The sequence below is a fragment of the Microtus oregoni genome, unplaced genomic scaffold, assembly GCF_018167655.1.
Source record: "Microtus oregoni isolate MIOR12 unplaced genomic scaffold, Mior012 000015F_ref0000493, whole genome shotgun sequence".
NCBI lineage: Eukaryota > Metazoa > Chordata > Mammalia > Rodentia > Cricetidae > Microtus > Microtus oregoni.
The window spans coordinates 29,182,684-29,209,460 of record NW_024543074.1 but is presented as its reverse complement, the minus strand read 5'-3'; the positions used below and the strand labels follow the sequence as shown (position 1 = coordinate 29,209,460).

The 26,777-nt window shown below is 51.9% G+C and overlaps 1 protein-coding gene and 1 non-coding gene across 8 annotated transcripts; both read right to left on the bottom strand.

Annotated features, from left to right (window-relative positions):
* Positions 1-133: 133 nt before the first annotated feature.
* Chd3 (chromodomain helicase DNA binding protein 3) lies at positions 134-26,777 on the bottom strand. 7 transcript variants are annotated; one of them, XM_041664120.1, is made up of 40 exons: positions 26,479-26,777; positions 22,002-22,114; positions 21,257-21,427; positions 20,930-21,054; positions 19,362-19,648; positions 18,998-19,128; positions 18,686-18,836; positions 18,330-18,523; positions 17,804-18,034; positions 17,423-17,626; positions 16,760-16,971; positions 16,065-16,196; positions 15,206-15,305; positions 14,682-14,873; positions 14,342-14,542; positions 13,781-13,918; positions 13,400-13,521; positions 13,081-13,254; positions 12,574-12,715; positions 12,222-12,353; positions 11,187-11,304; positions 10,894-11,018; positions 10,468-10,699; positions 9,959-10,125; positions 9,345-9,522; positions 8,874-8,939; positions 8,270-8,355; positions 7,978-8,111; positions 7,321-7,465; positions 6,990-7,152; positions 6,363-6,484; positions 6,122-6,257; positions 5,920-6,021; positions 5,620-5,751; positions 4,763-4,871; positions 3,789-3,921; positions 3,318-3,559; positions 2,232-2,395; positions 1,891-2,017; positions 134-1,349 (listed from the first exon to the last, which is right to left on the bottom strand). In XM_041664120.1, exons 1-40 carry the CDS (start codon positions 26,747-26,749, stop codon positions 1,112-1,114), a joined length of 6,342 nt encoding a protein of 2,113 aa, XP_041520054.1. In that variant the 5' UTR covers positions 26,750-26,777; the 3' UTR covers positions 134-1,111. The 7 variants fall into 7 exon arrangements, with proteins under 7 accessions (XP_041520054.1, XP_041520058.1, XP_041520055.1 ...); XM_041664124.1 differs by having other exon boundaries at positions 3,364-3,559; XM_041664121.1 differs by having other exon boundaries at positions 5,620-5,748.
* LOC121457213 lies at positions 7,722-7,860 on the bottom strand. The gene has a single exon (XR_005975712.1).

Genomic DNA, 26,777 nt, shown 5'->3' with positions numbered 1-26,777 from the left:
CTAGAGAGAAACCCTGTCTCAAAATCCAAAATAAAGGGGGGGGGGTTATTAAGATGAAACAGTACAAAGCAATAATCTTACTTTCCCTCCATACAAGAAAATCCCCCTCCGCAGGCAAAAATGACAGCACACAGAAAGGAAAGTATAATTTATATGTACAACTGATAACCTGATACAGAAGAGGGGATTGGGATAGCCCAGGAGTGGGAGCGAAGAGACTGGGACAGGGGCAGCAAGGAGGAAGTGGGGGTTCCCCATGCAAACTGCCGCTCCCTGGCCCCTCCGTGGAGGGAATGTGCCCATATCTCCCTAGCCTGTTAGCCACTATGTTGCTCTGGTCCCACAGGCAAGGTAGTCTCCTGACTAGGCACCTGGCCTGACCTACTCAAATTTAGTCTGTATCCAGGCCTTGAGGAGGGAGGATTTAAGTCCCCCAGAAACCTGAGCCCCAGAGTGGGGGTCTTCCCCCATGTGTGGCCCTCTGTATTCTCTCCCACCCTTTCTAGGGTTCCTAGAACAGGTTGGGAAGCTCCTCTTTGGCTTGGGGGATTATTACCCAATCGTTACTCTTGGGGGTGGGGGTCCGTGGTCCTTGGTCCCTAGGGAGGAGAAAGGTTCCTAACGCAAGATGCTGGTACACACAAGGTGACTGAGCCACTAAACAGCGCCTTTATTCTGAGGCTGAACAGCAGTCAGCTCCCTCTCTTGCAGCTGCACCCTCCATGTAGAAGAGGCAGCCACCTCTCCTCTCCCCTTCTTTCTCCCGGTGCTATTTCCATCCCTCTGTAATGAAGTCCCCTCCTTTCTGTTGTTCTTCTCACAAAGCTCCTATGGGCCAGACAAGGCTAATCCCCCACTTTGGCAGGAGGTGGAGGTGGTACTGCAGGAAAGGACTGGAGAGGTGCCACCTCTTCCCTCCCGACAATCATTTAGTGGGAAGCTGTGTATTTGGTGTGGGGAGTAAGGGTACTGGAAGACCCCGCTAACCATCTCCCACCCAGACCTCTTCACACCAGCACAGTCTTCAAGGTTTGGTGGGAAAGGTGTGTGGAGGTGGAGAGAGATAAGGGTCCTTCTTGAAGGGAGAAGTTATAGAGGGGCAAAAGGGCTCCTAGCCCAGCGGTGGCCCAAGGGGTGGGGAGGGTGGAGGGTTGGCAGCAGGCCCCAAGGCCTGAGATGTGGGTCGGCTCCGGGGCCGAGGCCTAGGTGAAGGGTAGGCCTGAGAGCCAGTCAGTCGTCTATACAGATCACCTCCCCTGCTCGGGGCTCCTTCCGATCCAGCCCGTCTGACACCAGCGCCCCCATCATTTCCTTCTCTTTCTTCACCAGCACTGGAGGGCCGTTGGTGGCTGTTTGGGGAGACAAATTAGGAAAGGTCAGCCATGTCACTTCCTGTCACTCTGACAGGACCCTCCTCCTCAGATTCCTCTTGTGCCAGCACGCGGCCAGGTCTGACTCCCCAGCCTTTCTGAGTTCACATTCACTCTCCTTAAGGAAACCAGGTAGAGGGAGTTCGAGTGGGTTAGGCTTTGGGTTTCTCAGTTTTGTTTTGTTTGAGAAAGAGTCTCTCCACATAGCCCTTGCTGTCCTGGAACTCAGAGATATCCCAAGTGCTGGGATTAAATGCATGTGCCACCACACCAGGATGCTTTCCCACACAGCCCAGGCTGGCCTGAGGACTCTCAGGAATCCTGCCTCGGCCTCCTGACTGCTGGAGAGTTTTGTCACGGGGATACAAGGAATGGCTGTAACAAGCCCAGAACTACTCTTCCATAAAACAGTAGACACTTACAAGGAAGAGAGATGGGTTTAAAGCAGGACAAGGGAGTCAAGCAGGGACGAAGTTTGGCAAAAGTGAGGGAGAAGCAAGGAGTCAGAACCACATCTAACCTGTGATGAAGGACCCTGCAGGCATCTGGCTGTAATTGGCGCCTGCGGCGGCCAGGGCCCCTACGGGTGCAGCGCTGAAGGCTGCCCCGTATCCCGGTGGAGTGGCGTAAGGACCCGGGGGAAAGGCCTGGAATAGAGAGCAAGCTGAGGTTAGTTAGTCCATAGTCTAGAGGAGAGGAATCACGCTCCAGAATGACTAGAGGTTGTGGTGCAGGCAGGGAGACTCAAGGTGAAGCCTACTGTAACAGGTTGTTTCTCCACATATGTAGGATTCTGATGGAGTGTGTGTGTGTGTGTGTAAGGGGCACTGACAGGGTAACAAGTTTGGGAAAGAGGGTTACCGGTGTGGGGTGAGGCTCTGTGCCCTTGCTGGCCAGCCGGCTGAGGATGCTGCGCTCGGACATCTGAAGGCGGGCTGCGATGGGGGGTATTCGGGACAGCGTGGCTGGCAGGCGGGTCACATCTGCCTTCATGTCGCTCAGCAACTCCTCCAGCTGGTTCAGAACTGGGGCCCGGGCCACAGAGAAAGAAGAGCAAGAGAAAGATGGAAAGAGAGAGATGGAGCCAGAAAAAGTGACAGTCAGATGGACAAGTACAGTCAGAAAGAGAGGACACAGACATGAAAGGACCACAGACCAAGTGACAAAAATGACAGGAAGTAGACAGAAAAAGAGTGATTCAGAGGAGGAAAGTTTCAGGCCAGATACCACATAGGACAGATGGAAACAAAGAAGAGAAAGGAATATGGAAAAGAGGAAGGGAAAGACATTGGAAGACATGGGGTCGGGGGTTGTCAGAACATCCCATATGGGAAAAGGGAGGCTTAGGGGTTGGGGATCGTGGGGAGGAAACAGGAGGCATGGGGTAGTATGATTTAAGGAATCGGTTTTAATACATAATAGGGGAGAGAAGTTAAGGGTCAGTGTTACATAGAAGGACCTAAGGCAGACATGTTCTGTTAGGTGGTTAAGATGGCTCTGGGACTTAAGCTACAATTATCAAGGTAGAAGGATATGGGAGAAGAGGTTGAGGGTTAAGGAAAGTTTTATGGGGTACGGTCAAGGGTGGATGGGCAGGAATTTTTACTTCATGGGATAAATGAGGTGCTAAGATAGTGATCTGTGGTATCAAAGCTAAGAACATTTGTGTATAAACACACAAACAAAAACTATCAGGATTGTGGCAGGCACACTCCCAGGGATGAGGTCTCACTGAATAAGGTGACTGGTACCTACTGGTCACTGATGTGAACCCTATCTATCAGGTAGGGAGAATGGGCTTGGACAAGGAATAAAGGTTAAAACCCAAAAGGATGCCAGCTGGGTCAGAGGTGGGGTTAGAGGTCAGAGGGGAGTGGTTCAGAGGGTAGAGGGGTAAGGGGGCAAGGGGTGTGGGTAGATTTTGAGGGGTGCGGGGTGAAGACTTACGCAGCGTTGTGGGCCCTCCCCCGCGCGGGGCCACCGCGGCCCTTACCCTTGTGCAGGACGGCGTTGGCTGGCTTGTTCCCTGCCAGCGACTCCTTGGAGAGGTGCTGGTGGCTCTCGGCTAGGCACTCGGCCTCGGCAAAGCGGGCGTGGAGGGCCATGGCGGGGTGCGCCGGCTCCTGTGACAGGTTCAGGTAGGCTGCCCGCCGCAGCTGCTCCTCAATCACCAGCGCCTGCTCCAGGAGCTAAGGGCACAGGATAGAGGTGAACACAGAGGTGAGCAGAGGGACAGGACACAGCATTAGAGAGCTACTCTGTCCCCACTCTTGGCCCAGGAAATGCCACATGCACTCCAATGCAGACCACAGTTTCCATCACTTGGGTCTTAGCCAACTCTCAAGATGCTGACGCTCCCTTTGGATGACTTCTGACCCAAGGCCTTTCTCACCCTACTTCTTTCCTCTTTATCCCCACCTTGAACCTCCGGGCCAGGAATTTATTTTTCATCTCCAGGAAGTTCCCCTTATTGGCTTCAGTTTTGAATGGTTCATTGATAATGGCGAACTGAGCATCGTTCTGGATGTCTTGCCACCGGGCATAGCCATGACTGCCAGCAGAGGAAAAGGAACTATCAAGGAATTTAACTGGATGGTCTTGACTGTGAACATTTCTTCTTATTGGCCAGATTTCCCCAGACTGGGGTACAAGTCTCTGCCCTAAGTGCAGGCCCTTCTTCAACCCGTAGCTCCCCTCTGTCCTGGCTAGTTTTTCTCATTAGAGTTATATGGGGAGTGGAACCTCAATAGAGAAAATGCCAAAATAAGGTCTGGTTGCAGGCAAATCTATAGGGCATTTTCTTAATTAATGATTGATGTGGGAAGACCCTGCCCATTGTGAGTGATGCCACCCCTAGACAGGTGGTTCAGGATGCTATAAGAAAGCAGGCTGAAAAGCAGCCTACAATTCACAATTCCAGAGAACCTAGACAGCAATGAGGACCCTAAGAGAGACATACATGGATCTACTCTACATGGGGAGTAGAAAAAGACAAGATCTCCTGAGTAAACTGGGAGTGTGGGGATCATGGGAAAGGGTAGAAGAGAAGGGGGAGGAAGGAAAGGAGTGGAGAAAAATACACAGCTCAATAAAAACAACTAAAAAAAAGAAAGAAAGAAAAGAAAGCAAGCCGAGCAAGCCGTAAAGGGCAAGCCAGTAATCACTCCTCCATGGCCCCTGAATCAATTCCTGCCTCCAGGTTCCTACCTTGAGTTCCTGCCTCAAGTTCTTGCCCTGACTTCCCTGGAAGACACATTTTAAGTTGTCAGATGAAATAAACCCTTTCCTCCTGAAGCTGCTTTTGGTCATGTTGTTTATCTCAGAAACATGACCAAGACACCTTCTCTCCCAGCTGAGAGACCTTTCTTAATCGTACATGTGTACAAGGATACAGGACGATCCCAGCCAGGAGCCAATAGTCATGTCTTCGGTGCCAGATTTCGTTGAGCTTCCCCGAGGAAATAGCTGCCCTCTCTTCATTCTGCCACAGTGTGTGAAGCTCTGCGAAGAGAGAAGCATCAGAGGCTTGTGACCCGCATCTACCCCAGTAGGCATGTATGGATGGAAAGCTGAGTGAGGGCAGAATGCTAAATGCTCCCTAGGAACTGAGTAGGGTGTGGGTAAGAGAGGTGGCTCAGTGGTTAAGAGCACTTGGTGTTTATACAGAGAACCAGAGTTCAGTTCACGGCACCCACACGGTAACTCACAACCATCTATAACTACAGTTACAGGGATTCAGCACCCTCTTCTGACCTCTAACGGTTTATACACACGTGGTGCATACACATACATGCAGGCAAACACACAGACACATAAAACTAAAAAAAATTCAAAAAGTGGGAAAACATTATGTTAGGCAGTAAGAAATAAAGTTAATTAAAAACAGGCTCACAAGCCGGGCGGTGGTGGCGCACGCCTTTAATCCCAGCACTCGGGAGGCAGAGGCAGGCGGATCTTTGTGAGTTCGAGACCAGCCTGGGTCTACAAGAGCTAGTTCCAGGACAGGCTCCAAAACCACAGAGAAACCCTGTCTCGAAAAACCAAAAAAAAAAAAAAAAACAAAACAAAAAAAACCAGGCTCACATTAGGGTTAAAACAAAAAATCGTATTAGAGATGAGAGGGAAGGCCCATTGTCAGCATACACCATCTCACTGAAGGACTTGGAATTCAATGGAGCAGGCAGCCTCAGGCACAATGAGAAAGCCCAGAATGGACAGTGAGGAGCAGGTAACGGACGACAATTCGCACCTGTAAAACCACCATCAGCAATATTGAACATGAACCTCGGCTTCTCCACTTTCTCCTCACGGCGCCCATTGGACCGTGGCTCATCTCGAGGAGGCCCAAGTCGGAGCTCCCGCTCAGCTTTGACATCCTCTGCTAAGCCAAAGAGGGCAAAGCTCACACCTCAGGACAGCCTCTACTAAGTCCCAGGACTACTTAATACATAAACAACTACCCACCCAAGGCTCAGGCATTTGGTTTCCCAAGATTCCACCTCCCCTGGTTCCCTTAGGGACTCAGGTATCCAGTCCTTCCTCCCATTACCTCTCTTGCCCAAATCCCCTGTTTCCCCCTCCGGCCTCTCCCTGTGTTCCTGTACATCCAACGGTTTCTCCTCCCCCCTTTCTGCTGGTGTTGGCTCTGAGGCTGTGGAAAGAGTCAAGAGATAGGACGGGAGGATGTTACTCTCATCCCAACTCCAGAAGATGGAACTCTGAAACTCCGGAGCACTGGGATAATCACCCACCGGACTTCTCTCTGTCTCCTCGATACCCAGGTTCAGGCTCCACCTCTCCAGTCACCCCTGGTACTTCATCCTCTAAGAGAATCTTCCTTGGTTCTAGCCGTTCTCCAAGTGATGGGGCTGGGCTGGGAGAATCAACCTGGTGAAGGACAGTGGAGTCAAGATGAGCTAAAGGTAGCTAGTTACCAAGACCCCTCCAGATCTTCCACTCCACCTCCTCAGAGAGATCCAGGTGTCCACACACCTCTGTCTCCGTCTTTTCCCCCATCCTGCTATTCTTCTCTGGCTTCTCTTCTGGGTTTTCAGTGTCATCCTTCTCCAGAGGTGTCCGTATCCCTTCTCCTTTCTCACTCGGAGCGGGAGTAGCTGTGGTGAAGGCAGAGGGCTATGGTTTGGATATGGCTTAAGTGTTCTCCAAGAGTTGGTTCATGTGCTGACATTTAATGCCCAGTGTGAAGTACTAAAACGGTAGATACTAAATCTAAGGACAGTATTTACAGGTGGGTTTTGGAGGAAATAATCAGGATTGGGTAAGGTCAGGGGTGAAGCCCCCCACAACTGAATCCTGTTGACTCTTCAGAAGACGGAGAGGGAAGAATCTACACGCATGCTCTCTGCATTTCAGCATGCGATATCCTGTGTGACCTTGGGATTCTGCAAGCAAGAAAGTGATCACCAGATGCAGCTGTTGACCTCAAACCTCTAAAACCATGAGCCCAAATAAACGTATTCCCTGTATAAAGTTGTTCATCTTCATGTATCTCATTACAATCACACAAACAGCCTAATTCGGGGAACCAGGAGGGGAAGCGGGTCTTCCACCCTGACATCTGACTGCACTTCTTCCCCCACCATCCTGACTCCCAATTACCAGGTTTAGAGGTACAAGGACTGTTGGTTGTAGACGCCTCGGGGGTGGTGGGAGATGTTTTGGTTGGGGAGGAAGCCCTGGAAGAGCGCTTGGAGTCAGCACTAGGATCAGGCATGAGCTCCGGCATTGACCAGCGTCCATTGATGTGCTCAAACTCTTGCACCTGGGGAAGGAAGTGAGCAGGCACAAGGGTCAGTTACTGGTGCTGGTGTGCAGGAAGCCCTAGTCCCTCTGTAGCACACCAGCCGGACCTAGAAGGAAGAGATGAGAGACAGAGGAAGGACAGAGACCAAGCAGCTGCCCAGACGCTTGAGTGAGGAAAGACTGATACCTTCTTCTTGACGAGAGACATGACTCCAATGCGGGTCAACACCTGCTGGCGACTCAGCCCCTCCCGAGGGACCCCATCGGCAAAGGTTTCTGAGCCGTCTGCTCCAGGTTCACAGAGATGGCGCATGAACAAAGACACATAGGCCCTGAAGAGCGTGGGGGTAGAAGGAAGATTGCAAGGTCTTAGGGGGTGTTCAGGAAATGAGGGAGATGCAGAGATCACTGACCTCCTGAACTTTAACTCCCCATAGGCCTCTCACTTGTGTCTCCCTCCATGTCCTAACTCATCCATGGACCTTCCCAATCAGCCCAGCCCCCCACTGCATCTCCTGGGACTTGGCCCCATCAGTCAGTTTTTCATCCTGTTCACCAGCTCCTCCTGCCAAGTTATCATGGCCAAGTAAATGTGAGGCCAGGCTAGCCTGGGTGAGGCTCCTTCCTCAAACACCCTTCCCATGAGGGAGAGGCTTGGCCCCTTTACTCTAGGCTCTGTTGAGGGGAAGTGGGGTAGGCTGAGCCCACATCCCAGGAAATCGAGCCTGGACGTGTTTATAAGGTAGGAGGTGGCGCTCAGCTGAGTAAGGTCACATCATATGGTAGCCAAGACAAGAGAGGAATACCCAGAGCTCTGAGCCCCACTGAATCCAACCCCACTCACTTAAACTCTTTCTCGGTCTTGCCCCTCAGGTCCCGCACTAGCCACTGTGTGGTGAAAGCGTCCTGTGGCGGCATCCCCCAGCGCATCACAGCGTTAAGGAATGCCTTCCGCTGTCGGGTATTGAATCCCAGTACCTGAAGGTGGGGAGGGGCAGGGCCAGGATTGATTGATTAGAAGTCTGAAGTCCTTTCTACCCCCGGTGGCCCAGTCCTCAATCCTAATCCACTCTCCACCTCCCACTGCCACCATTTTCTCCTTAGAGATCATGCAGGGGCCTGGGCCAGAGTCTCACCTCAATGTTTCCCCCAACTCGAGCCAGCAATGGAGGCAACGGCTTGTCCTTTTCATTTCGGAGCTGCCTCTTTGACTGTCGACGCCCTAAGGGGAAGGGTGGCACTGGTCAGTGGTCACCACCTCCCCTAAGGCCGCAGTCTTCCTCTGCACCCATCCCCGTAATACATAAAACCCGGGGCTAGCCTGTGTCATGTTTCTCTCTAATTCTCTTCCAGGCATGTTGCCAGCAATACTACCTAGCGAAGCTCAAAGAAGTCTTATTCAAAAATTAGTAACAAAGATCTGAGAGACAATGTTACTCATGGGAAAGTAAAATAACAATCTTCCTGTTTAGTTTTGGCATATGTGTGTTTGTGCTTTCAGATGAGGTCTGTGTTGCCCAGGCCTCCAACTCCTGAACTTGAGCGATCCCGTCTAAGCCTCCTAGTATCTGGGCCTGCAGGTACGCATCAGCAGGCTTCACTACCTCTCTTGTGAAAGCATCTGATAGCACAGGGCTGGATGCTCCAAATGTGACACAAAAAGAAAAAAAATAGTGGGCTTAGAGAAAGCTAGGAAGTGAAACTGAAAGACTGAAACAGGAAGTCAAGACAAGAGGCCACCTTCAGGACGCTCATCGAAGTCCTCATCCTCCTCCTCCGACCCCACTGAGTATTCTGACTGGTTATCTGTGAGGACAGAGGGGTCCACGGTCAGCGGTTACCATACTGAGGTCCTCCTGGCCATTTCTCCACCTCCACCCAGGCCTTGGTCCTGCTGGAGATGCTGGGTTGCATCCTTTAGCCCTATGTCCATAGCCATCTTTAGTCTCTGGGTACCTCCTATTTACCAGAGGACTTCCGTCAAAGTTACTCTAAGACTACTGTGAAGTCCCAGGGTCTTCACAGCCTTCCTCCTATAGTCACTAAATAGTGAAATCCCCACAAATCCATCTGGTTTAAAAAAGTTCCTCTCGACCCTTCCAGATCGCTGGCCTCTTGCCTGCTCTATAGCCCTGGCCTCCATCAAAAGTTCCATCAAAGCTCTCTCCATCACATCTTCCCTTCCCATCTCTGGTCAGGGGCAGCCCTCACCTTGATCCTCCTGAGCGGCATCATTGTAGTTAACCTGCTTTCGAACCCGCTTGCCCTTGCCTAGGTTTCGGGCAAGGTCTTCTTGCTGCTGCTCATAGTGATGCCTCAGCAGCTTCTCCCAGTAGTCGGGATCCACATTCTCCTCCTGCTTGATGATCTCTCGCTCGATCTCCTCAATCTGAAAGGCAGCAGAGTCAAGGCTGGCGCCTCCCTCTCACTTTGGCTGCATCAAACTCCTTCTCTCTTCTACATAGGCCAAATCCTGCTCAACGCTGCCTGACCTGTCTTCGGGTCTGCATCCAGCTTCTGGACACTGTACCTTTTCTCACATCACCTCTTCCTTGCAATGTGCTGGCTCTGCTAAATCTCTCCTCCACTTCCCCTTGCTTCCTCCCACAGACTCTAGTAGCTCTGTGACTACCAGAACTTTCTGTGTCCATGTCTCTCTCCAAAGTCCAGTCTCATCTATCGGAGTGAGAAATTGTTTGAGGTCTACTGCTGCTTTTTGCTGGGGGCCAGGATAAGGGAATAATCCAAAACTAAGAGTGCAGAAAATTTCACTGCCCTTCAGAGATGGCCTTGGAGAGACAGGGTGTGGCCCCAAAGCCTCTTACCTTGTCTTCTTCACGCACAACATACTGTGCCACCTTGAAGGAGCTGAGATACTCATTCATGTTCTGCACATCAGTATCCTCGGTTGCATCCTGGTTCCGGTCCAGCAGTCGAGCGATGGCTTCGTTGTCATAGTGGATCACACTGCTATCTTCCTCCTTATTCTCTCCTGGCAGAGACATGGACAGAAAAGACTTGAGGCTCTAGCCAGAAGATCAGGTAGCTTAGGATGGGTGAGCTGCTTCACTCTTCTTCCTCACTGGGCCCTGGAGAGAACCGTTCCCATGACGTGGGAATGCATGTCAAGGGTTCTTTGCTTTGTTTCCTTAGGTGGCCAGCCCTTCTCTCAGGACTACTAGAAAGGGTTTTTTTTTTTTTTTTCCTCACAGGCTGAGAGAAGTGGTTTTTTTGTTTATTTGTCTGTCTGTTTGCTGTCTGTTTGCTTCAGAATGTACTTTTCCTCAGAGGAGAACAGGGACTACCTTTAGGGAGCTGTAGAAAAAGCTCTCACCCTCATTTTCATCCTTGAATAGCTCCTCAGTGCCAAATTTGAGGATGTCATCCAGCTCCTGCTTAGACATGGAACCGGCCTTGGAGCCCAGGCCTGGCCGCACCACCAGATGCGTCAGCATCATTTTCCTCTTTGCCACCTGTGTGATCCGTTCTTCCACAGACGCTCGGGTCACAAAACGGTAAATCATCACCTTGTTGGCCTGGCCAATCCGATGGGCTCTACTGAAGGCCTACAGCGGCAGGAGAGGATGGGGGTCAGCCAGGTGAGTGGCACAGGGAAGCTGGCACACGGTCAGAAAAGGAGGCCGGTAGGGAAAGGCCTTCTCCTCTTTCCTCAAACCCACACCTGAGCAGGACAGCCTCCTCCATGAACCCATATCAACCTGCTGAATGTTAAGAGGGGATTTAGGGTGCAGGTTCCCACCTGGATGTCATTATGGGGGTTCCAATCAGAATCGAAGATGATAACAGTGTCAGCTGTGGCCAAGTTGATGCCCAGGCCCCCAGCTCGGGTGGACAGGAGGAAGCAGAATTGTTGGGCACCAGGAGCTAGGAGGTGAGAATTAGGCCAAGTTTACCACCAGCTGCTAGATGCTCTAACTATAAATCATTATATCCCAACTCCAAAGTCTAAGTTTCCACCATCCCCCATCCCAGGGACATGGCTGAAGTTCTCAGGCCTTCCATATCCACAGGGACCAAAGCATTCATCCTCACCATTAAACCGATCAATGGCCTCCTGCCTAAGGGCGCCAGTGATGCCGCCATCAATGCGTTCGTACTTGTAGCCTTCATAGTCTAGGAAGTCCTCCAGAAGGTCTAACATCTTGGTCATCTAAAACACAGGACAGTAGGAGTCCAAAGGTCATGACAGTAGCTTGGGTTTCAATTCCTACCCTTCCAAGGTCAGAACCTGGGCCCAACAACCAGCTCCACCCCTCTGCTCAACACAGACCCTCCCAGAGAAGCAGCCATGCGCTCAGCTCCCTGCTCGTAATGTTACCATGGCAGCCACAGGGAAGAGGTACGGGTGGTTGCAGCACTTCTTAAGGTCCATCCCCAAGTCTTGTACTGAAACCTACCCCGCCTCAAGCTCCCAGGAAACTCATACCACCTCCCAAGTTCTCACTGTTCTACTCAAACTCTTGATTTATGACCATTTCTTATCACCATGAAAAGGTTTCTGAGAAACCTATAAATATTTTGAAAAACTCATAAAACTGGCCTGTAGCTTTCTCCAAAGTGGAGGGATTCTTTCATCAACACCCTAACGGGCCAGCATTCCCTACCGGTATTTTCTCACAAGGCTGACGACTATACTAGTCTTAGAACAGGGATCAGATGCAAGGATGAGCCAGGCATGTCAGGCCTTTTGTTTTGTGTTTACAGATGAGGATTTGCTGTGTCGGCCTGGCTGAGAGGCATGCACCACCTCAGCCGACCCAGACCTTCTTCATTTCATCTTATTTGTTTTCCAGAGCTAGAGATCAATCATAGCCTCCTATAAGCTAGCAAAGGCTCTCCCAATGAAGCTTCTCCAGCCACTTGTCCTCCCTTTTCATTATTTGAATACAGGGTGTCTCTATGTTTAGACTGGCTTCGGCCTCAGTATCCCAACTTCAGGGATTGCAGGCATGTGTTGCTTTGCCTGCCTGAGTCAAGACATGCTTATGAGCAGGATCTCAGTCTTTCATATTAGAGCAGCCACAGGAATGAGGACAGGGCTGGCCAATGGCAGCGGAGGACAGGCACCTGTGAGAAGATGAGCACTCTGTGTCCTTGCTCCTTCAGCTTTCTCAGCATCTTCTGTAGCAGCATAAGCTTCCCTGATGACTTAATGAGTGCCCCACCCTCATAAGCCCCGCTGGGCAGTTTTGGAGACTCCTGAAAAGTGGGGGAATGGAGAAGAGGGTCAGGAAACATATTCCTTACTCCTGCTACTTTGCCTAGAGAAGCCAAAAGCTTAATACAGTTTCCACACTTTTCAGTTCCTAATCCTTCCAAGGTCAGAACCTGGGCCCCACAACCCAGCTCCACCCCTCTGCTCAACACAGACCCTCCCAGAGAATCAGCCATGCGCTCAGCTCCCTGCTCGTAATGTTACCATGGCAGCCACAGGGAAGAGGTACGGGTGGTTGCAGCACTTCTTAAGGTCCATCATGATGTTAAGCAGGGACACCTGGTTCCCGCCGCCTCGTGAATTCAAGGCCTCAAAATTTCGAGTTAGGATGTACTTGTAGTATTTCCTAAAGACAAGGATAGGGATATACAAGGGATAATAAGAAAGGAACCACTTCTTTTTCGTTTTTCTTTCTTTCTTTCCTTCCTTTCTTCTTTCCTTCCTTCCTTCTTTCCTTCTTTCTTTCTTTTGAAACAGGGTTTCTCTGTGTAGCCCTGGCTATCCTGAAACTCACTATCCTGGAACTGTAGTCCAGGCTGGCCTCAAACTCAGAGATCTATCTGCTTCTGTCTCCCAAGTGCTGGGATTAAAGGCAAGGGACACCACTCCCAGCAGCAACCACTTCTAATACGCTACTTGGTCCCAACTCTTGGAAAGATACTATCACCCAAACCTCACTCCCAAGTAGAGAGAGCCTGTCCCAAGTCTCACTTCTGCATGGGGCTGAGCTCCACTCGGACAATGAGCTCCGTCTTAGCCGGCATGTTCTTAAAGACATCTGCCTTGAGTCTCCGCAGCATGTGTGGCCCCAGTAAATCATGTAGTTTCTTAATCTGGTCCTCTTTGGATATGTCAGCGAACTCCTCCAGGAAGCCCTCCAAGTTGCTAGCAGACACAGAAGTAAAACAACACACAAGATGAGAGGTCCCTGCTCTGATCTCAGGCTCTACTTCTTACGTCAGATGAATCTTCTACTGGAACTCCTGGTGTTGCCTTTCCTCCCTGCCACCACCCTTAGCGAGCCACTTACTTAAACCTCTCGGGAGTGAGGAAGTTCAAAAGGTGGAAGAGCTCCTCCAGGTTATTCTGCAGCGGGGTCCCCGTCAGCAATAGCTTATGATCTATCTTATAGCCATTGAGGACCCTGAAAAACTAGAAAGTGAGACAGGGACAGGCAGGAGAAAGGGTTATCAGTGGCAAGTGACTGCCTCACCTCACAGACATTTTCCTAGTGCCAGCTCCTGAATTCCCATTTCCCTCCAGATCAGAGACCCCCAAATCTCTAGCTTCTCCCAACACAGTCCTGTCCCCAGATAGTTCAGGAACCTTCCTTCCAGGCTACAACTCCCCCAAAGGATTTAAGGGTCAAGACACATGGGGGTGCACAGACTCCGTCTGGAACCTCACTCACCTTGGACTGGTTGTTCTTGAGTCGATGAGCTTCATCCACCACAAGACAGGCCCAGCGGATGGAGCCAAGCGCTGCCTGATCGATGGTGATCAGCTCGTATGACGTCAGGAGAACATGGAACTTCACCTGAGCCTCTCTCTGCCAACATAACCACTTCCCATTCAGCTGCCACTTAACACACACCTACCCACACCCCCATCCCCCACCTTTACACACACCTACCTACACCCCCAGCCCCCACCTTTACACACACCTACCCGCACCCCCAGCCCTCACCCTTTATACACACCTACCCACACCCCTAGTCCCCACCCTTTACACACACCTACCCACACCCCCAGCCCCCCCCCCTTTACACACACCTACCCACACCCCCAGCCCCCACCCTTTATCAAGAACCATAGCTCTCAGTTTCCACCCCCATGCCCAGTACTGACAGACTCAGGCATGCTTCCAGAGAGTCGACGATGGACTACAGAGGCACAAAGACAAGGAGAGGAATTCCTTGTTGGGACAAAGAAATGAGAGACCCGAGGATCTTGAAGCAGGAGACAGACTCACCTTCATCTTAAAAGCCTTCTTCCCGCCTTTGATGGCGTTGTCCTCAAAGGAGAACTCATTCTCTCGGATAATGGCCCGGCTGTCCTTGTCCCCCGTGTATGTGACCACATAGAACTTGGGTGCCCACATTTGGAACTCTCGCTCCCAGTTGATGATGGTGGAGAGTGGAGCACTCACCAGGAAGGGACCTTTGGTGTGGCCCTGGGAGTCAAGGGTGAAATCCCGTTAATCCTGGCTCTAGGACTACACACCAGATGCCTGCTACCTGCTAAAGCCTTCCATCCTCCATGCCAGACTAGGCTAGGACTCACACCCTCGGGGCCTAGACTCCATCACACACCTCCTTGTAGAGTGAGTAGAGAAAAACAATGGTTTGGATGGTCTTGCCCAGGCCCATCTCATCAGCCAGAATGGTGTCGGTGCCTTGGGCCCATGAGAAGCGCAGCCAGTTCAGCCCCTCCAGCTGGTACATGTGCAGCGTGCCTCCTGTGGCTGTGATGAACCGCGGCTGGGTCTCATATTTCACTGTAGGCTGAGGAGTGAAGACATCACAAGGTTCAAGGGAGCAGCTCAGGGTTCTTCCACTCTGTCCCAAGCTGGATTACAATTTCCTAAGCTACAGCCTGAGTTGAGTTGTAATCTTCAGACTTCCCCGCTTGGCCCCTAAAGCAAACCCAGCACTAGGAAGGGCTAGCTCAGAAGGGAACTGGGCTCCACTTCTGGAAGCACTCCAGCTCCCACAGCAAGTCCCTAAGCCCTCTGAAGAGGGCAAGAGTGCACAATGGAGAACAGCAACTGCTCAGAGCCACAGATGGCTTCGGGGAACTCAGTCCCACGGCTGTAGCGACCGGAGAGAGAACTTACATCATTAGTAGGTGAGCTGGGAGGCCCGTCTCCCTGCAGCTCCTTCTTCTTCTTCTTATACTTTCGAGGCTGTGCAGGGTCCTCTCCCATAATTAGCTCACTGAGGAAAGAGTGGGTGTCTGAGCAAGGCCTGGTCCTCGGGAGCCCTACAACTTTCCTAAATCTATTCCAGATCTGCCTCCCTCTGCCCAAAACCTCTGCTCAAATTCTCTCAGTTTCTTTCTCCGAGGATTTTTTTTAAATCTAATTACATGTAAATTTTGTGTGTGCAGGCACATGTCAGGGCCTACATGCAGAGGTCAGAGGACAACTTGTGAAAATTGATTCTCTCACTCCACCATGTGGATTCTAGGGGATGAAACTCAGGCTGTCAGGCGGAATGGCAAGTACCTTTACCCACTAAGCCATCCTGTGGCCTTCTCCCAAGCCTTCTCCCCTCACTATACCTTGAGAGTCAATCCTTCTTCTCCAGGTAACCTCTTACTCATTTCTCAGACCAGATCCCATTTCCTCTTCTCATGTTTTTATATTTAGTTTATTTTTATTTATGTCTGTGTGATTTTTATGCACATGTCTGTGTGCTGGGTACCCTTAGAGGCCAGAAGGAGTCTGATTCCCTGGATCTGGAGTTACAGAAGGTTGTAAGCCTCCAGATGTGGATGCCGAACTCAGATCCTCTGCAAGAGCCCTTAGCTGCTGGGTCATCTTTCCAGGCCCGGCCAGATCTTACTGCTCTTCCTCAGACTACTGCTACCAAAGCCATCAAAGGCTGAGCCCAGGCTGCCACTGCCCTGGCCTGGGTCTGCGTAAAACTGCATTTGCAGCCTAATTTTCAGGTTCTATGTACTGGCTCCCTCACCGATGTCTCCAGTAGCTTTGTTTATGGTCTTCATATTCAGGGATGTTCATCTCATCCTCCTCCCATGTAGACTGGTCATAAGGCAAATCCTTCCATTTCACAAGATAATGGTAATTCCCCTTTTTATCCATACTGTTGGGCAGGAGGCCAAGAGGAGGAGCAAGAGAGAAAAACAGTATGGTCACATTGCACAGCGTCCTAGTAAATAAAGTGCCAACAAGCACAGCATCTGCCACCTTAGCCTTCTCAAGATGGTATGTAAAAGTCAGCCATCAAAGCACATCCCAGAGAGCCCTATCACTCACTGACCCAGACAGGATTTCTGAGTGTCTAATATGACACTCATGGGTAGAGGCACAAGCGAGTGAACCGACAAATACCCCATCTGATCACTCGCGCTCTGGCATAAATGAGCTAGTGCTAGGCAGAAGTAGAACCTACACTGCGAACACTCACAGTTGGCTTTCCTGTCCCATCCCCGGCCCTATGCTACTAGAAACAAATAAAGAATCCTGGGCTGGGCTTTCCTCCTGGCTTCTCAAGTGCCCCAGAAGAACAAGGCCAGAAGGACTGGAACTGCAGAAACAGTTCTTGACGTTACCAAACGTCAAGTGGTCATTTGGTGTATGTAGGGCCATCGCCAGAGTAAGAACATGTCATGGTCCAGGTGGGCCTTTCCAGGGACCAAGTCTCACCTGTGGTTGATGATTCGGTGGACGGTCATCCACTCTGGCTTGATGCCAAACCGGTAGTACTTCTCCTCCATCTCAGCATAGTGAGGGTCCTTCACCTTGCGCTTGTCACTCTTCCCGTCATCCTCACCAGAGCCATAGTCCAGGGGTGGCGGCTCATCCATGTCATTTTTCCGTTGGTAGTTGCGATACATTACCAAGTGGAAGATTTCCAGCTGAGAGAGCAGAGAGGGAGGGAGAAGAGACAGTGTCCAAATTCAAAACGACAAACGGCAGCAGGGAAGAGGCTAGCAATGTGAGCTGTAGAGAAGGGATCTTTGAAAGCAAGTGGATAAAAAACAAAGAGTAATAAAAGCAATAGTGAAAAATAAATAAAACTGATAGGACAGAGTTAGAAGACCAGGCCTGGGGGAGCAGTTAAGAGGCAAGACAAGGGGGATTAAGACAGCAAAGATGGATAAGAAATAAAAAAGTAAGAAGGAGATGGCAGTGAGGAAAGGGGTGAGAACTACAGAGATGAAACGCGACCAAAAGAACCAGAGAAAGAGTGTGAGGCCTGAGGCCTAAGCCGAGGGGGAAGGAGATGGAAACCCAGAGGAGAGGGGAGGAGCGAGCTAGTGACTGACAGCAGAATCCTGAGGGTAGGACAAGCAATAGCCTTTGTACCTGAAGCTCCTTGGCCCAGGAGCAGTGCCAGTAGGACAATCCCACCCATTTGACAAAGAACTCTCGCTCTGATCTGCCTTGAAGAGGACGAGGGGGTGGGACGTCTGGATTCCCGTCTGTTTGCTGGGGTGCTGGCATTGCAACAGGCGGCTCCCCCCATCGCCAATGCAAGATCTTCTGAACACGGCCCTTTAGCACAGGACACTTCAGGATGGACACATGAGAGAAAAAGGAAGGAAAAAGGCAAGGAGAGCCTCTTGTTAGGTAGGACAAAGGTACAACAAAGGGTGGGGCTAAGAAAGGAAAAGCTCAGTGTTTGGGACCCAGGAATGGGTGAAAGTTGGGGCTCAATGGTGAGGTTAAGGACAGAGTCCCACTTACTGTACATCGTGGACACAGCCATTCACCGTTGGGGATGTCAGGCAGCGGGGGGTTCAGACAGTGGATGTGGTAGGAGGAGATGCAAGCATCGCAGCACAGCAGCTCCCCACCGTCCTTGCACACTCGGCAATACTCCATGTGATCGTCCTCTTCCTCCTTCTCTCCTTCCTCCCCCTCCTCTTCATACTCTTCCTCCTCCTCCTTGGCCTCCCATTGTACCCCTTCCTTCTCCTGGGAATCAAGAGCAAAGAGAGAGAAAGAGAGAGAGAGATGATAAGGAGAGACTGGAAAATTGAGGCAAAACCAAGATGACTGAGTCCCAGAAGTGCACAGAAGTCTCGTGGGCCCTACCAAACAGGTTATCCCCATTTTCCAAAAACACTGGCTCTGCCGAAATAGGGTTTGATGAAAGGACCCAATCAGGATTCCAGAATCTTGTTTACCTATTACCAAGAAGCCCAGAAGACCATAACAGAAAGCAAGAAGAAAAGAGATAGGTGGGACCCTGAGGGCACCAGGTACTCACACAGTGGGGACAGCTCCATTTGCCCTCAGGAGCCCGGTCAAGCTCAGGGTCAAGGCAGACGAGGTGGTAGGCACGAGGGCAGGTGTCGCACAGAATAATTTCCCCACCCTGCTGGCACACCTCACAGTAATCCTGGTGATCCGTCTCGTAGCCATCAACCTCCTCCTCCCCGGCCACTGCGGGACAGCCCAGGACTGTCATATACCCCAGTCAAGTCAAAGGGAACAGAAAAAGAAAGAAAGGGATTCAGGGGAGACAGAGAGAAGGGTTGAATAGAGAAGTCAAAATCTGAAGTAAGAAAGACAGCAAAGGAAGAAGAGGGTGGACAGAGGGGCTCACACAGTGACAGCCCTTACCCTTCTTCTTCTTCCTTCCTGGCCGGCCTCGCTTCAGTTTCTTGGCACGGACAGGGCCATCAGGCCGGCCTGAGGCACTATGGATGCTACCACTGTCCAAGTCTGACTCCTCAGCTTCTGGATCCGGGCCCTCATCGCTCTGGAAAGCATACTGCCCATAGCCCCGCTGCCATCAGTGAGGCATGTTGGGTTCTGCTCACCACCTCCACCACCCCTAGACTGTGGGTTCCCCGCTCAGCTTCCCTCATGGACTACCCATGGATCTCAGCCCTTGACACCAGGATGTTTAGCAGACAGGGAAGAGCCACTCACCGAGCCTGCCTTCTTCCTCTTGCCACCCAGCAGCCCCAGCTTGATTTTGAGTGGTGCCATCTTCTTCCCTCGAAGCTTCTTGCGTCCATCAGGTACTCGGGGGTTCTTATTCCGCCTCTTGTGGCCTGGACCTGAATGAGAATAGGGAGGAAAGGAGAAAACCCATAGGCCATGACACATCCTGGAAGAACAAAAGTCACGGGAACTCTGGACTGCGCCTTGGGCTACGGCTTTCCTCATGTCCCCTTCACAGGCAGCAACCCCCTATCCCCCCAGCAATCAAGGCTGGGAAGACTTGAGCTAGTCATGAAGCCATGCAGTTTGGAAAGCAGGGAAACAGAGGTTGGAAGATGAGGGTTCCTACCTTTGCCCTCTTTGGTTTTGGCTCTTCTGATAGGTGGGGGCTGGATTTCAGGAGCAGGGGGTGGTGGGAGGGCAGGGGGGGGTCCAGATGGTGCTATGGGGGTGGCTGGGGAGACAGCAGCTGACACCTGCTCGGCTACAGCTGCTGCCGCCGCTGCCGCCGCCGCCGCCACAGCAGCTGCTGACCCTTTGAAGGGGTTATTGGCGCTGAACTCTCTCCACTTGGCCCCCAGGATGGTCATCATCTTCGACATTGGGATCTTGGGATTCTTCTTAGCAATTAGGGGCCTGGAAATATAGAAGCAGAAAATCCAGACCTTTCACAGATGGTCTGGGAATACTGCCATCTTCCCATATCAACTAAGTCTGTGCTAACTATCCTGGGTGGGGGGAATACATCCTATTAAGAAAAACATTAAGTAGTAAATTAAGCAAAAAGAAAAGGGAAATAGATCCTGTTGAGCACCATCCTCACAGTGGCACAATGGCACTCTTGCTTTGATTTTTCTACATTTTACTTAATTCTATGGAACTTGAAGAAAGTTTCCTTTGGGATAGTTTTTGTGTTTGTGTGTGTGTGTGTGTGTGTGTGTGTGTGTGTGTGTGTGTGTGTGTGGTTTATCGAGACAGGGTTTCTCTGTGTAGCCCTGCTGTCCTGGAACTTGCTCTGTAGACCAGGATGGTCTCGAACTCAGAGAGATCTACCTGCTTCTGCTTCTTGAGTGCTGGGATTAAAGGCGTGCACCACCACCACCCAGCCTCCCTTGGGATAGTTTGAAAGAGACAGACATTGCATCTTCTTCAAAGGTGTGTGTGTGTGAAAATCCTATGAGGACACCTGCGATGCTCAGTGCTGGGAAGCAGGCTGTCTCTAGCAGGGGTGTAAGCAAGACATCACTAAGGACAGCTACCAATTAGCATCTCTTGAGTCTAGGTACCAAAGGTTTTGAGTCTAGGTGCAAAAGGCTTTGCATTCAACTTCCCACCAAATCCACACAGGCTCCTACAAAGTATGTATCATTTCTAGTTTACAGATAAGGAAACTGAGCACCAAAGAAATTAAGTATCTTGCCCAAGTGGAAGCCAAGGCACTAAACTGCTGTGTTAAACCTCAGTATGGGCTTTCTCCATAGCTAAAATCCCACTGCTACCAATGCATGATGTGTTGTTACTAGGACTAAAGAAAAGGTTGTAAAGACTTGAAATAAAAACTCTCAGACAACAGTGTCACCCAGGTCTAGTCTAGAGAAGCTACAGCGAGGAAGATGGAATTACTGGAGCAGAAGACTCAATCCTTCCTGTCCTCACTACCTTCTAGTTCTGGAAAGTTCTCTAATGTGGTACTAGACTCACGACTTCTGCCCTCACAACCTTAAGGAAAGACAGACTCTTAGCTGGGACTGACAGATCCCAAACCAAGAGTAGACTGAAATTATGTGAAAATGTTGTGTGCATATGCCGTGAATTTCTCTGGAAGCATTTTCTTAGATTTTAAACAGATTCCAGAGAGGCCAAGCCCGCACCCCAATAGTAACCATTCATCTGAAAGGATTCCTAGTTCCACTGTACCTCATGAACTGACTGAAGGCTTTATAGTTGGTAAGTGTGTGGTAGTCCTCCTCGGAGAACACATGCTCCACATCCTCCAAGCCCCAGGTCAGAAGCAGCGCAGCTGATGACTTCTGTTCCACCTGCTGATGGGGACAGCGGGTGGGGGGGGTAAGGTGGGGCTGCTTAGCCCCTCTCCTCTCATCCATCAATGTCTCACTCAGTCTCCACCAACTTCCTGACCCCTCTGCAGCCCAGGCCCCGTGCTTTACCAACCCCAGTTCTGGCCGCACCCCTCTTCGCCTGCACCTCTGATGCAGACCCCTCACTCTTCCTAACTGTACTCACCTTTTGCCCCCCATCTCCTTCTCCCCTTTTCCTCCTCTTTGTCTTTTTCTCTTTTTTTTCTCGGTGCTTCCTTCTTCGTTTCCGACCTGGTCCAGTTCCATATTCGCTGCCTCCACTCTCTGACTTCTCCCGGTATTCATCTCGCTCTGAGCCAAATTCCTCTTCACTGTCCTAAGGAAGAGAAACAAAAATAACATCTATTAATTCTTGCCATGTGCCAAGAACTGTTCTTAGCACAAAACATATTTTATCTCTTTCCATCTTTACAACTATCCCATGAAACAGTAATTGATCTATAGTTATTCGCTTTTTTACAGAGGAAATTGAGGCACAGGGAGCTAACTAAACTGCCCAGGAAGACAGAGGACTTCTAGGCTCTGAATTCACGCAATCTTCTTCCAAGACTGTGGTTTTCTTCTTCCCTCTGTATTGGGAATTAAACCCGAGACTTAAGCATGTAAGGCAAGTTCTGTACCACTGAGCTGTCCCTCGGCAAGCCAGCGAGCTCTCAACTGTTTCTTTCAGATTGCAGGGCAAGTTACAGTGACAACTGGATGTTTTACCAGCTTGGAGCATGTGAGGTTAGGGTTCCAGGTCCAAGAGATGCAGATGAAATAAAGGAGGGAGGGAATGGAGTCTTTTGACTTTAACAACACCTTTGCTCAGGCAACCAGGGCCAGAGAAGATGTCGTCTCTGGGAAGGGGACCCCACCTTGTTACAGCATTAGGGACCCTTGGTACTCACGAGCTTCTTGCGTTTCCGGGGTTTGCCTGGCTTGTTTTCTTTCTGCTTTTTGGGTCCTCGCTTTCTCTTCTTCACACCCAATGCTGAAGGCAGCAGCCGGATATCATCCTTATCTTTAAAGAGAAGAGCACCAGAAAACCTAAACTTGAAGCATCCCAATCTCTGAGGTTCTTTATTGTCCCCTTTCTTGCCGACTCAGTCACACTCTCTAGGAACCCAGGCATTAATTCCTCTAAATTTCACTGCCCTCCAACGGATGCAAACAGAGTGTTTCTAGTACTCTGGGATCCTCTGGTTCTGAATGGGAGGTCAAGGGTCAGAAAGGAAGAGCAGCCAAGCCACTCCCTTTTCTCCCCTCCTACTAACAAGGGACCAGACTCTAGGCCACCGGCTCAGACTGTGGCAGGTCCTTTCAGTCCTCGCCAGGGCTCCTCCTGCCTTCCCCCTCACTTTGCCAGCTGGCAGCTTGCCCAGGAACCGGGGAAGCCATGCCCAGCTGCTGGCCTGGCCTGACCCCAGCACTTGGAGTAGGGAGACACAAGCTGGCAGCTCCCTAAGCCAGATGCTGAGAAGGGAGAGCCAAAGGTGGACACCCGGGTTCTCACACTAACACCCTGGGGCTCTGACATCCTTTTTGCCAAGAGGGAGGCCTCTATTTACATTTTCTTGGATAATCACCCCAACACAGCACTGGAGAAAAAGAAATTCTCAGCTAGTCATTCTACCCTCTTGCCCACGGGACCAGTACCTGCCTCCTTCATACCCTAACTCAGCAAAACGAAGTCTGCGCAATTCCCTAAACAGTCCTTCTCCCAGAGGACTGGAGTCTGCCTCTAAATCTCTTCCCAGAGACTGTGCCCTTTATCCATGGCTTTACCTTTCACTTCTGTATTTTTCTCAGACATACATACACACACACACGCTCACACATACACACACACACACATTACAGGGACACAAACAAGGATATAATCACAGACAGACACATGTGACGTGCAGTCTCAAATTCATTTACACACACACGTGCACACACACACACACACGGACGCACACGCACACACACACCTGTACCTGCTTCAGCATAGCTATGTCCCTGGCTCTCTCCCCAGAAGGTTCTGACAGAGGGCTCAGGACGGGTCCTTCCCTGATATCCCACCACCCCATTCTCCCTGACCCCTGCCAGTCTGCTGAAGCTTGGGGACCAGAGTGGTTTCTTGCAGAACAAGCCCTAATGCCCCACAAATGGATGTCACACAGAAACGGTGCTCTAGTTCACCTACCACCCCCACAAATCACTAGACTAACCAGCCAGACCTGTCTTGTCCAAGGAAAGGCAGCTGCAGCCTGAGGGGAAAGCCAGGGCTTGGCCCAGGCTCTTGCTCTAGGACACACAATCCTCCTCTCAACAGCCAAGGAAAATTAGCCACAATTAACACCCCAGGCCTGGATTTCCGATCTGATGCTACCTTTCCTTCTACCTCCACCATCCCGTGTCCCTGTGAGCTAAGACACTCTAAGATGGGGATGTGGGTATGCAAAGAGGCTGCCTGCCGAGAGGCCGTGTGTGAGAACTGATCCAGGGCTGTAACAGGACGTCAGACGTCATGCCCAGCAGCTGGCTTCCCTTAACTCTAGGGACTTGGGTTAACACGAACATGGAAATGAAGACCGCGGGGCAAGTGGCAAGGGCAGGCCAGGCTACGCCAACTGGCTAAGGATCAGGGAAGTGGCCCGCCGGGTCACCCTGGGTGTGTGGGGCGAGTAAGCCAGTGAACTCCACTTCCCACCCAGTCCAGCAGGAGGTTCTTGGTTTTAGGCCGACGTCGGTGGCCAGCAGAGGGGAAGAAAGGCGAGGAGAGTCAAGGGAGAGTAATAAAGCAAATCTAAGCCCCAACCTCTGTCTCAGCAGCCTCTCAATGCTGGCCGCGAGCCCAGACTCTCCCACATCCCGGCTCAGATCTCGGGAAGGTGGGGAGGGCGAGGGCGGAGTCTGGCGGGAGGGCCTGTGGGAGGAGCCTGGGTGAGAGCGTTCCTCCCGCCCCTCTCTCCTAATCTCGCCATCAATCTCTCACACTTATATTTATTTTTTTCTCAAATTCCCCTCCCTCCCCCACAACGAACCTCCATAATAGGTCTGCCGCACATGCGTACTGAATGCAGGAGGTGGGTTTGTATGTTCAGACCTTTTGCAAAGAAACTACCAGAATTTTCCGCACCACCCACAATCATTTCCCCACCCCCATCCCCACCCCCCAAGGAATCACATCTATATATTATGTTATATTATTTCTCTAGACTTGCCAGAAGGGGGAGGGGGAAGAAATGAGGTTTTTTTTCTTTAGCTTCCTGCTCCCTTCCCCCACCAACACGAATGCTATTATTTTAAACGTTTAACAATGTAAGGAGACTGGAGCGAGGGGGGAAGGGATAAAAATTGGTCTTGGGTAAGAATGTAAAACAAAATGGTGAGAATCAAAGCAGTCGCAATGAAAAACAATGGAAGGCTCTCAAGAGTACAAATTCATATTCCAGCAAGAGACGAGGGCGGGCAGCCTGAACAGGGCTCCTTAGAGGAGACTTACTTTCCCCACACTTAGGTAGACGGATAATGAGTACGCTAAAAATATTTTTTCGAAAGTTTTGCCTCAGAAAGTCATCTGAGGGGGTGTATCTGGGTCACTTATTTCACTTGGAGGGCTGGAATGGGGGATGAACTTGCCCCGAGAGACAGAGGAGGTGAGGTTTTATTTCAAATATAAAAATGTAAAAGCATTTGACGTTTCTCAAGGGTTCAGAAAGCAAAGAAGGGGGAGGGAGGACGCCACACAAAGACCCATGTCGACCTTAGACTCGTTCATTCTCCTCTCTTACAGGCACACGGTTCCTGGGATCAAAACCAGACCCGAGTTCCAAAGAGTCAGGCGAGAGTTACCGGTCCCTTGACTCACCTGACGAGCCTCTTTCCCCTCTTTTTCACACCTTGCCGCAGGCAGCCCTGCGGGCAACCCTCTCCCCAGATTCTTTTATTCCTCCCCCTACCCTCCGCCCTCCAAGCGAATTCTGCGGCCTCCGTGGAATAACTTTTTTTCTAAACTTTTCCCCCTTTTCGGGTAAGCCTAGCAGGGGTAACGGCCTTTTCCCAGAAAAGCATTAAACACATTTTTACCCCCTCTCCAAAGGCTATCTCAACATGTGCGACACAAAGTCACACTGGCCAATATGATAGTTCACAAATAACGATTGGAAGTTTGGTGCATTTGTGCTGCTCGGCCGCCAGAGACTTGGGGGTGTGGATGTCCCCAGTCAGAGATTACAGACACCTATCCTAAAGAAGACAGAAATCGCTCCACCGGGGGAGGGGGGGCTGCTGGACGTCTGTCCCCAGCACAGCTGGACGTGCTGCTCAGAGTACCCGATGACTTGTCATCTCGAAGAAGGGTGCTGAGTGACGGTCAAGCAAAGAGCAGCTGGGTGGGCAGTTCACGCCCCCCAACGTGGTCAGGGTGTGTGGGTGGGTGGTTTCATCAAAAGAGTGACAGTGAATGGCAGCCACGTGAGAGTCACAGCTGGGCAGTTCGGCCACCCCAGACTGACGGGGTCACGGGGGATAGGGGCCTGCACTTGACACAAAAGAGCCTGGGGCAGAGATGCCGAGGGTGGGGCCAGAGGCATCAGGCTCCCCAGACACTCTCCTGTCTCCCTTAATCTGAAGTGACCTGAGATCTCCACGGCCCGCTGGGGGTAGTGGAGGGAGGGTAGGTCTAAGTCTTACTCCAGGAAGTGGTCTGCATGGAGTGTGGTCACCACCTGCCCCTAGTCATCAGCCGCCACAAACATTCACACGCCCCCTCCCCCGCGTGCCACCGCACGCCCCTGAGTTGGCGGGCACCAAAGTCCCTGCAGGTGGAGGGGCTGGTCCGCCGGCCACCGTCCCACCTCTGCCTGCCCAAGTCCCGTGCGGAGGACGTCGGGTGGCCGTCGGCGCCACCCACGGAACCCCACTCAGCTTCAGTGCGACCCCACCGGGGCCGAGCCCGAGGGGCGCTCACGCGGCCGCCCCTCCCCCACGCGCCCCTCCCCCCACGCCGCCGTCCGGTCGCCGGGGTCTCCGCGGTCCCTCGCTCGGCCTGGGAGGGGGCCCCGGCTTCGCCGCGGCCGTTTCCTGCCTACCCCCTCCCCGCCGAGGGTGAAAAAAAAAAAAAGATCTCCTCCCCCGAAAGCCGCGACCAGTGGCCCGGTCCGCGCGCGCAGCTCGCTCCCAGCGCTCTCCAGCCCGGGCGGCGGCGGCGACCGCGGTAGCGGCGGGGGAGGGGTGCGGCGGGGGAGGGGAGGAGGCCTGGCCCCGAGGCCGCCGCCGCCCGGACCGCGGGGCCCGTCTGGACCGGCCAGGCGCCCGGGACTCGCCTCGGCTCCGCCGCACTGTAGGTGCCCGGCTCGGCGGCTCCGCTCGGGCCCGGGGAGTCTGGCGGACGCTTACCTGGCGGCGGGGGCGGCGGTGGCGGTGGCGGCGGCGGCGGCGGCGGCGGCGGCGGGAAGAGGTGGCAGCTGGGGGGGCTGTGGCGGTCGCGGCCCCGGTCGTGGCCCGGCCCGCGCCCGAGTACTCCCTCTTCGTCCTCCTCCTCATCGTCCTCGTCGGCCGCCTCCACCTCCTCCTCCTCCTCGTCGCCCTCTTCTTCCTCCTCTTCTTCCTCCTCCGACACCACCATCTCCTCCTCCTCCTCCTCCTCGTCCCTCAGAGGGGAAGCCATCCTGTGGCTCTGGCCCCCCCACCACCCC